This window comes from Melospiza georgiana, chromosome 16 (genome assembly GCF_028018845.1).
Source record: "Melospiza georgiana isolate bMelGeo1 chromosome 16, bMelGeo1.pri, whole genome shotgun sequence".
Classification (NCBI taxonomy): domain Eukaryota; kingdom Metazoa; phylum Chordata; class Aves; order Passeriformes; family Passerellidae; genus Melospiza; species Melospiza georgiana.
The window spans coordinates 685,314-695,000 of NC_080445.1; the positions used below are offsets into that span (position 1 = coordinate 685,314).

The 9,687-nt window shown below is 69.2% G+C and overlaps 2 protein-coding genes across 2 annotated transcripts in view; both read left to right on the forward strand.

The window, feature by feature from the left end:
• Positions 1–552: 552 nt before the first annotated feature.
• On the forward strand, positions 553–2,857 carry NDUFAB1 (NADH:ubiquinone oxidoreductase subunit AB1). The gene is made up of 4 exons (XM_058035730.1): positions 553–816; positions 903–990; positions 1,927–2,033; positions 2,688–2,857. The coding sequence occupies exons 1-3, from the start codon at positions 553–555 to the stop codon at positions 2,016–2,018; spliced, it is 444 nt and encodes a 147-aa protein (XP_057891713.1). The 3' UTR covers positions 2,019–2,033; positions 2,688–2,857.
• Positions 2,858–6,156: 3,299 nt separating this feature from the next.
• The window catches only part of LOC131090420 (nascent polypeptide-associated complex subunit alpha, muscle-specific form-like), a 7,056-nt gene continuing 3,525 nt past the window's right edge, over positions 6,157–9,687 (forward strand). Inside the window, exons 1-6 of the mRNA XM_058035784.1 lie at positions 6,157–6,811; positions 6,913–7,025; positions 7,127–7,185; positions 7,685–7,842; positions 7,927–8,089; positions 8,158–8,349. Of these exons, the coding sequence (XP_057891767.1) occupies positions 6,157–6,811; positions 6,913–7,025; positions 7,127–7,185; positions 7,685–7,842; positions 7,927–8,089; positions 8,158–8,349 (1,340 nt within the window). The remainder of the gene's footprint in view (positions 6,812–6,912; positions 7,026–7,126; positions 7,186–7,684; positions 7,843–7,926; positions 8,090–8,157; positions 8,350–9,687) is intronic.

Below are 9,687 nucleotides of genomic sequence, written 5' to 3' on the forward strand. Positions count from 1 at the left end.
GAGCATTTGCAGCAGGTCAGGGAGGGGATCCTTCCCCTCTGCTCAGCCCTGTGAGACACTGCTGGAGGGCTGTGTCCAGCAGAGGCTGTGGAAATGATGAAGGGACTGGATCATCCCCCTGATGAGGAAAAGCTGAGGGAGCTGGGGCTGGAGCCTCTAGAGCAGACACAGCTGAGCGGTATCAGTGTGTGTGATTAGATAAAGGGGGTGCCAAGAAGATGGACCGGGCTCTTCTCAGTGGTACTGAGCAATAGCAAGAGGCTATGAGCATGGCAAGTTCCACCTGGACACGAGGTAGAACTTTCCTGTGTAGTGACAGAGGAACAGAGTCCAGACAGGGTCTGGAGTCTCCCGCAGTGGAGGTGTTCCCGGGCCGGGAGCGGCGATATCGGCCCGGTCCAACCGGAATCACGGGGCCGCAGCCGGGTCACGGGATCGCCGCTCCTGGGCCGGCCCATCCCGGGATCGCGGCCCGGGGCGCTGCGGCCGCCGCCCGGCAGAGGGCGCTGCAGGCGCCGGTCTCTCCGCGCGGCGCCAGCCGGGACAGCGACGATGGCGGCCCGTGTCCTCTCGTCCTGCGCCCGCCGCCTGCTGCCGCTGCCCGCCCGCCCCGCCGCGCTCCGCTCCCTCCGCCGCCTGCCGCCCGCCGCCCCCGCCCCGCCGGGCCGCCCCGCGCCGCCCGCGCTGCTCCGGCTGCCGCGTGTGGCCGCGCCGCTCTGCCGCAGCTTCTCCGAGCTGCCGCCCCTGACCTTGGCCGACATCAAGGACCGGGTGCTCTACGTGCTCAAGCTCTACGATAAGATCGACCCCGAGAAGGTGAGCGGGACGGGGGGGAGGCGCCCGGGCCTCGGGCTCCGGTGTAACGCGTGCCCGTGGCCCGCTGACCGCCGTGTCCTCCCCAGCTCACAGCCGAGTCCCACTTCATGAAGGACCTGGGCCTGGACAGTCTGGACCAAGTGGAGATCATCATGGCCATGGAGGACGAGTTCGGTAACGGCGCCCGGGGCTGCTGGGCCGTGCGAGCGGCGGCACCGCCGGCCTGTGCCGTGTGGGGCAGGGAGAGACGCACAGAGCCGGGCAAACACCGCAGGGCCAGCCCTGGGAGCAGGAGAGACCACACCGAGCAGGACAAACCCCACAGGGCCGAGCATGGGAGCAAGACAGACCCCACAGGGCCGGGCATGGGAGCAGGGCCAACCCCACAGAGCAGGACAAACCCCACAGGGCCGGGCATGGGAGCAGGACAAACCCCACAGAGCAGGGCAGACACCGCAGGGCCGGGCATGGGAGCAGGAGAGACCACACCGAGCAGGACAAACCCCACAGGGCCGGGCATGGGAGCACGACAATACCCACAGAGCAGGGCAAACACTGCAGGGCCGGGCATGGGAGCAGGGCAAACCCCACAGGGCCGGGCATGGGAGCAGGGCCAACCCCACAGAGCAGGGCAGACACCGCAGGGCCAGCCCTGAGGCCAGAACAGACCACACAGAGCCGGGCAAACCCCACAGAGCCAGCCCTGGGGGCAGAGCAAACCCCACAGAGCAGGCCCTGGGGGCAGGACAGACCCCACAGAGCCACCAGTGAGCTGGGCACCTGCAGCAGTCAGGAATATGGCCCTTTGCTCTGGAGCTCAGCCCCTCTGGAAGCAGGAATTCTGTCCCACCCGCCATGGGCACCAGCCGGGGAGGGGGAAAGGGGAGCAGAGGGTGCTGAGCCCTGCCACACACCGGTGTCTGGGGTCTCTGGCTCCTGCTGTGCCCGCCGTGTCCCCTGTCTGGCAGCAGTGTCACTTTGGGCAGTGCAGTGACAGCTCTGGCTAGCACAGCAACCCCTGCGTGTGTCCCCTGAGTCCCCAACCATCCCTTCCTGGCCCTTGCTCCCTTTTCCATTGGTTTTGGGCTAAGTGTGTGCCCTTTCTTGCAGGATTTGAAATTCCTGACGGAGATGCAGAGAAGCTGATGCGCCCACAGGAGATTGTAGATTACATTGCAGATAAGAAGGATATTTATGAGTGAAGCAGATGCTCAGAGGTGAGTTCAGAGGTGCTCTGAGGGTGCCTGGGCACACACCAGGGGGATGTGTGGCACAGGTGGGAGCCCAGCAGCTCAGGAGGGAGCTGGCAGCAGCTGTGGGTGCCAGCAGGGAGGGCAGGTGGGAGGTGTTTTCCTGAAGCACCTGCAGCTGGGGACAGGACGTGGGCTCAGCCTCTCCTCTGGTCCTGCCTGGCACATCCAGCACTCATCCCTGGGGCAGCAGTGGGTGGCAGGTTGCTCTCAGCCATGGCCCCATCTCCCTGTGTCCCTGGGCCCTGTGCAGGGCGTGTGGGGGCACCTCAGCCCTGCCACTGCTGCCGTTTCCTCTGCCTCAGCCGGGAAGGAAATGGGCAGGAAAGGGTTATAGGAGCGGTCGGGGAGGGCTGCAGGGGAAATGAGGTGGCCTCAGGCCAGCCTGCAGCACTGATCCACATTCTTGCCTGTTCCTGTGTGGCTCCAGGCTTCCCCCCCAGCTCCCTGGGGCACGGGGGCTGCAACCCGTCTCTGTGCAGGGCAGGGTGGGAGCTGTGGCCTCTGGAGAGAACTGGGGGCTCCTTCTGTGCCTGTGTTCAGTGCTCAGTGTGTCCTGACCCGCTTCTGTGCCTTTGAATGCTTGGTGAGGTGTTAAACGTGTGGATTTTGTTTTCCCAGGAGTTGTCCCACACCAGGACTGGGCTGGTGCCGGCAGGGATGGACGGGAGCGCGCACGCTGTCCCACTGCTGTCTTCTTTGGAAGCTGCACGTGGATGTTGTATTTAAAGCTGTCTGAATGTGTTGTCCTTTAAAAACAAGAAAAAAACAGGAATAAAGAGTTAAGACCATTCTGGTGGTGGCTGTTCTGTCTCACACAGTGGGTGGGTCCTGGTGATGGTGTTGGGTGTGAAGGACACTCTGGGGACCCTGCCCCAAGATTTGCCTCTGCCCTCCATGCTTGTAACTGTTTATTTCATCAGTGCTGATAAAAACAAGTTCTGTGTGAAAGGCTTCTGCTTTCCTGATGGAAAATAAGGGGGGGAATGATTTTCCTGCTGCTGAACAGCAAATTGACATCGCTGTTCCTGTACACCCAGTTCATCACAACACGGGAGCCTTGCTTTAACCCTCACGAGACAGGAACGGGGTATTTCTGAGCACTGCACAGTTTTTCCTCAGAGCCAAGAAACACTGACATATCACAGCAGCCCTGCCAGGCTGGGAGCCAAGGAAGTGTCAAGGAAAACAGATCTTCTGGCAGTGGGGGAGGTAAGGATGGAAAATGGAGCAGAGGCTGCAGTGCTGCCCATGGTGCTTGTGTTGTGGTTGGGTGATCCCAGGGTGTTCTCAGGAGCTGCACCTCCTGTGGGATCCCTGGCAGGGCAGTGCCCCTCTGCCTCGTGGCACAGGTGTTGTTCTCACCGTGCCCTTGGAAACTTCTCCGTGCCCCACAGCCTGGCTGAGCTCTGGGGCGTTTTCTGAGCAGAGCTGGGGGCACACGGTGGGTTTGGCTGCTGTGCCCCCGTGGCATGGACACAAGGTGTCTGATGTGGGGAGTGTCGCTGCTTCCCGCGGGCGTGGTGACCCTGAGGGATGTGGTGAGGGACCTGCGGCCAGAGCTGACCCTGGTGTCCTGGGGGAGCCTTTGTCCCGGCACGGCTCGCGGAGCGGGGACAGCCGGGGGCAGAGGGCGCGTCCCGGGATGAACCGGTGGGAGGGGGACGGGCAGGGGCTGCGAGTCCCCCGAGTGCCGCGGGCGGCGGCTCCGCGCTGATTACCGGGGCAGTGCCGAGCCCCGGGGCCCGTGCCGAGCTGCCGAGCCCCGGTCCGGCCGGCCCGAGGGAGGGCGGGAGCTCCGGTGCCGGTGCCGTGGGGCGGGTCCGGGCCGGGGGCTGCGGTTCCCGGCGCCTCCGCCCCGCCGCAGCGGGGGCGGGCGGGGGCTTCCTGCCGCCGCCTGGCAGAGCCGCCCGCGCCGCGCCATGGAGCGGCCCCGGCTCCCGCTGCCCCGGGCCCGGCCGCCGCTGCCCCGGCTCCTGGCCGCCGCAGGTGAGGGGGGCACGGCCGGGAAGGGTCCCCGGTGCCGCTGGTCCCGGGCCGGGGATGCTGCGCTGGGGGGCGGCGGCGGCAGGGCCGGTGCGTCCCGGCGGCCCGGAGCTCTGCGGCGGCGCTGGGGCCGGTACCGGCTCCGTGTCCCCGCCGGGGCTGGGGCTGGGGGCGGCGGCGGCTGCTCGGTGTCCCTGGGACCTGCCCGGAGCGGGCCCGGCCGCGGGTACCGGGGCGAGCGGGCAGCGGGGCGGGCACGCCGGCGGCGGCCGCGTGTGGTTTTCCGTGTGGCCATTCCGTGCCAAGCCGTGACACCAGCCCGGGCGATTCCATGGCCTCGAACGCGGCGAGCGCTGCCCCTGCGGGAGCCCGGGTGGGCGCCGGTGCAGAGCGGGGCCCGCAGGCTTTGTCGTGACCCCCGGGCTGTGCCAGCCCCACCGGGCGGTGCCCACCCGCCGTGGCTCCTGCCGAACCGCCCATTATCACCGGAGGGGGCCGCCAGGGACCCCGGAGCGCTGCCACCCGCTCGGGGTGAGCCCAGCACGGGCACAGCGAGGTGGTGGGGCAGGGCTGGGCACCCCTCGCTGGGACGGGGGCAGGCGAGTCCCAGCTGGGTTTGGGCTGTTCTGGAGCATCTCCTTCAGCAGAGCCCCCCTCGGTTATCAGAAGGCAGAAAGAGACGGGGGTCTCACCTCGGCGGTAGCTCCGAGTGCCTAGTGCTGGTGCGGGATGCTCGATGCCCAGCACCGATGCACGCTGCTCCTTTCCCTCTCTCCCAGTGCTCGTGGAATGCTGTGCACGGCTCTGCCCGGCCCTGGGCAGCGGGACGGGCTCCGCTCTGAGCGCCGCCGACCCCTGCGCCCACCTGGGCCCTGCGGCGGGGCAGCGCTGCCGGACAGGTACAGGTACCGGTACCGGTACCGCCGCCCTCCCGCACCCTCCGGGGCACCGAGCGCCCTCCGCGGGGGCTGCGCTCGCTGGGCCCGGGGTCCCGCGGTCGGAGCCGCTCAGTGCTCGCCCCTCGCCTCTGCCCGCAGACCGCCCGCAGCCGGGAGCTGGCACGGCACAGCCTGGAGCTGGCACGGGGCGGCCGCCCACACCAGGGGCCGTGGGGCAGCTGTGGACAGAGGCTGGACCGCCGCCCTTCCCCGGGACCCCCGCAGGGACTCCCGAGCTCTCCAGGCCGCAGCAGAGCCCCGGAGGCCCCGGGCTGGGCAGGGACGGGACGGGGCCGGTGGCGCGGGGCGGTTCGGCCACCGAGCCCCCCGGGCCCGCGGCCTCTGCAGGCCGGGAGCAGCCAGCCCCTCCAGCCCCCGCTGCAGGGACCCCAGCCCGTGCGGAGGCACACACAGACCCTGACACCACGCACCCCCCGGACCCTCTGCGACATGTGACAGCAGAAGGTGCCACGAGCACACAGGGGACGCTTCTGCCTTCACCATCCTCCGTGACAGTGCCAGGCTCTGCCGGGGGACAGTGGAACTCCAGCAGCAGCCTGCTGGGACGGAGCGCCACTGGGACGGCCCTCGTGCAGAGCCAGAATGACACTGTCCAGCTGGGTGACAGCAGCCCAGGGACCCGCCCCAGCACCGTGCTGGCCACTGGCAGCTCAGGAACAGGGACAGCAGGGACGTCACCCTTTGCTGGGGGGCTGCAGGGGCTGCTGACCCCCACAGGGACCCTGCAGGGGATGCCAGGGCTGTCAGGAGGGCAGGGCTTTGCTTCCCACCCACGGGAGGGTCCCCGCTCTGCCCCTCAGCCCTCCGCACTGTCCCCTGGGCCTGGTGGGAGCCCTTTGGCCAGCACAGCCTGGCCAGCCGTGGGGACAGGCCCAGCCTCACTGCCTGCCGCACGCGGGGGCTCAGCTCTGCCTCTCCCCACCTCCGTGGCCAGCACCCCAGGGGTGACATCTCCCGGCCAGGGAGGAGCTCTGGACCTGACCACAGGGGTCTTGGGCCCACCTGACAGAGGGGGTGCCCCTGAGCAGGGTCACATCCCCCTGAGCCCCTCAGCCATCCCAGGGCAGCCCCCTGTGCCCCCAGCCCCTGGCAGCCCTGCGGTGGCACAGGGTGGGGTGACACACACCAGTCCTGGGTCCCCCCACATGTCCCTGTCCCCACAGTCTGCCCCAGCCAGTGGCTCTGCACTGACCCTGCCGTCGGCCCCACTGCCTTCCCCAGGGACCAGCTGGGGCGTCCTGGGGTTCAGCCCCACTGTGGGCACCCCTCTGGGAGACCCCTCCCCAGGGCTGCCCCACTCCAGCCCAAAGGTGGGTCCTGCTGAGAGCCCTCCATCCCTGGGGGGGACCCAGGTGGGAGTGGGCAGCCTGGCACCCCCCTCAGCACCTGGGCGTCCCCAGCAGGCAGCTTTGTCCCAGCCTGCACCTTCCCCAGGACCCACCACTGCTGTTGGTGTCACCAGCGCTGCTGTCACTGCCCCCATCACAGCTGCCACCAGCCCAGAAGGGCTCTGGGACACAGGGACAGTCACAGCAGAGCCACATCCTGCTGTACCACAGAGGGATGTGCAGGGGGTGACCTGGGGATCCCCAGCTCAGGTGCCCGGGCCCCCCCAGCAGCCCCCAGATTCCCATGGAGAGGGCCCTGGGTCGCCCCCAGCTGCTGTGGACACAGAGCTGGCCCGGCCATCGAGCAGCCCCAGAGGGAGGACAGACCCTGACACCCCCCAGGTGACACCGGCTGGGGTGGGCAGGGCCCCCCAGGTGTTCATCGTGGAGGATCAGCCCCCTCTCCTGAGAGGTGAGTCAGGTTTGGGATCCTCTGCTGGGGCACGGCAGGAGGAGGAGCTGGAGGCGGCTCCTGCGGGGGTCATGACCTGCTGGTCCCCTTGTCACCTGCAGCGCCCCTCCTGCGCATCCCCTGTGAGCTGGTGCTGGACATGGCGTTCGTGCCGGCCCTGCAGGACCCCGGCTCCCCCGAGCGCCAGGAGCTGCTGCACAGCTTCAACGAGACCGTGAGTGCGGGCTGGGGAATGCGGGCAGGGCCGGGGAATGCGGGCCGGGCTGGGGAACGCGGGCCGGGGACCCCGCGCTCAGCTCCCGCCGCCCCGTGCAGGTCACTCCCCTCTTCGCGCCCGTGCCTGGCTTCCTGCGGCTGGAGGTCACCGGGATCAGGTGGGTGCTGGCGCGGTCCCGCAGGTGTCGGGATCAGGTGGGTGCCGGCGCGGTCCCGCAGGTGTCGGGATCAGGTGGGTGCTGGCACGGTCCCGCAGGTGTCGGGATCAGGTGGGTGCCGGCGCGGTCCCGCAGGTGTCGGGATCAGGTGGGTGCCGGCGCGGTCCCGCAGGTGTCGGGATCAGGTGGGTGCCGGCGCGGTCCCGCAGGTGTCGGGGATCAGGTGGGTGCTGGCACGGTCCCGCAGGTGTCGGGGATCAGGTGGGTGCTGGCACGGTCCCACAGGTGTCGGGGATCAGGTGGGTGCCGGCACGGTCCCGCAGGTGTCGGGGATCAGGTGGGTGCTGGCGCGGTCCCGCAGGTGTCGGGATCAGGTGGGTGCTGGCACGGTCCCGCAGCCTGTCCCCGCTCCCGGCACGGGGCACGGGGGCTGTCCTGGGCCGGGGGCAGGCAGTGCTGGCACCCCCAGCCCCGCGGTGTCCCCGCGGTGTCCCCGCAGGAAGGGCAGCGTGGTGCTGAGCTACGACGCGCTGTTCGCGGCCGAGCAGCTGCCGGGGCCGGGGCTGGACGAGCTCCTGGAGGCCGCGCTGGGCTCTGCCCGTGCCCGGCCGGGGCTGGCGCTGGGCACGGCCCCCGTCCTGCGCCACGAGGCTCTGGGTGAGTGCGGGGCCATCTGGGGGCTGCCGGCGGGGCGGGCACACGCCGGGCAGGGAGGGTGACACGGCCGTGCCCGTCCCGCAGCGCGGCCGCTGGAGCCCTGCGCTCTGCTCTTCACCTGCCCGTCCGGCTTCGCCTGCGCCTCCGGGGCGGACGGGAACGTGACCTGCACCTCCCTGTGCCACCGCGCCTACTGCAAGAACCACGGCATCTGCTCGCACGGCCCGGAGCAGCCGCCCCGCTGCCAGTGAGTGCCCCGGGGACAGCCCGGGCTGCCGGCGCTGTCCCCTGGCGCTGACGGGCCCCTCGCTGCAGGTGCCCCGTGGGCAGCGATTTCTGGTTCATGGGGCTGCGCTGCGACTACCGGGTGACGCAGCAGGGCCTGCTGGGCACGGCGGCCGGGGTCCTGCTCAGCATCGTGCTCCTGGGCGCCGTGCTCGCTGCCCTCGCCGTGCGCCGCTTCAAGGCGCTGCTGCTGGAGGCCAGGGCCGACCAGACCCGCAGCAGGTGGGAGCCCTGGGGGCTGCGGAGGGTGGGCACCCCTGCCCTTGTTGGGGTCTGGGGGCTCTGGGAGGTGGGCACTACTGCCCTTGTTGGGGTCTGGGGGCTCTGGGGGGTGGGCACTGCTGCCCCTGCTGGGGTCTGGGGGCTCTGGGGGGTGGGCACTGCTGCCCCTGCTGGGGTCTGGGGGCTCTGGAAGGTGGGCACTGCTGCCCCTGCTGGGGTCTGGGGGCTCTGGGAGGTAGGCACCCCTGCCCTTGTTGGGGTCTGGGGGCTCTGGGGGGTGGGCACTGCTGCCCCTGCTGGGGTCTGGGGGCTGTGGGGGGTGGGCACCCCTGCCCTTGTTGGGGTCTGGGGGCTCTGGGGGGTGGGCACTGCTGCCCTTGTTGGGGTCTGGGGGCTCTGGGGGTGGGCACCCCTGCCCTTGTTGGGGTCTGGGGGCTCTGGGGGGTGGGCACTGCTGCCCCTGCTGGGGTCTGGGGCCTCTGGGAGGTGGGCACCCCTGCCCTTGTTGGGGTCTGGGGGCTCTGGGGGGTGGGCACTGCTGCCCCTGCTGGGGTCTGGGGGCTGCGGAGGGTGGGCACCGCTGCCCTTGTTGGGGTCTGGGGGCTCTGGGGGGTGGGCACTGCTGCCCCTGCTGGGGTCGGGGGGCGAGGGGCGGCAGGGAAAGCCATGGTGTGGTCACTGGGCTGGGGCTGAGCTCTGCCAAGGAAAACAGCGTTGGGAGTGGGATAACAGCAGTGGGAGGTGATGGAGGGGATGCTCCCAGCCACGGGAAGCGGGGTGCAGCCAGAGAGGCTGGCTGTGGGCTGTATGGGGCTGCGGTGGCACTGAAGGGCTGTGGGCTGTGCTGCTGTGGACAGATGTGTGGGATGTGTTGATGGGCTCTAAGTACGTGGTCCCTGGGACCCCTCAGTGCTGCCCGTGGCAGGGGGTCTGCCTGCCCCAGAGTGTCCTGCCCATCCTGGGGGGTGAGTGAGGCTCAGGCACAGCCCTGACAAAGCAGCTCATTGGGAACGGGCTCTGCTGTCCTGGCCCCACTCACTGCCCGTTCTGTAATGTGCCCTGGGGATTGTTCCCGAGGAAACCACTGCAACAGCTGCAACCACTGCAGAGCTGCGGCCAGAGGCTGAGCAGTGTCACGGGCTCTGTCCCCACCCTGTGTGTGCGGCTGGGCCCTCCCTGGACCCAGGAAATTTGGGCAGAAATCTGTGATCTGTGCTGCCAGTCACTGGGGTTGTGTGCTCACGAGCTTGTGTGTGCACATGTGTAGTATGCATGTGTGCATATGCCTGCCCTGTGTGTCTGTACCTGTGTACCTGTGTGTGCACACCTGTGTCTCTG

Coding starts and splice junctions, on each gene's coding strand:
- NDUFAB1 (XM_058035730.1), top strand. CDS start 553: ATGGCGGCCCGTGTCCTCTCGTCCTGCGCCCGCCGCCTGCTGCCGCTG. Junction 817..902: donor ATAAGATCGACCCCGAGAAG/GTGAGCGGGACG, acceptor TGTCCTCCCCAG/CTCACAGCCGAGTCCCACTT. Junction 991..1,926: donor GGCCATGGAGGACGAGTTCG/GTAACGGCGCCC, acceptor CCTTTCTTGCAG/GATTTGAAATTCCTGACGGA.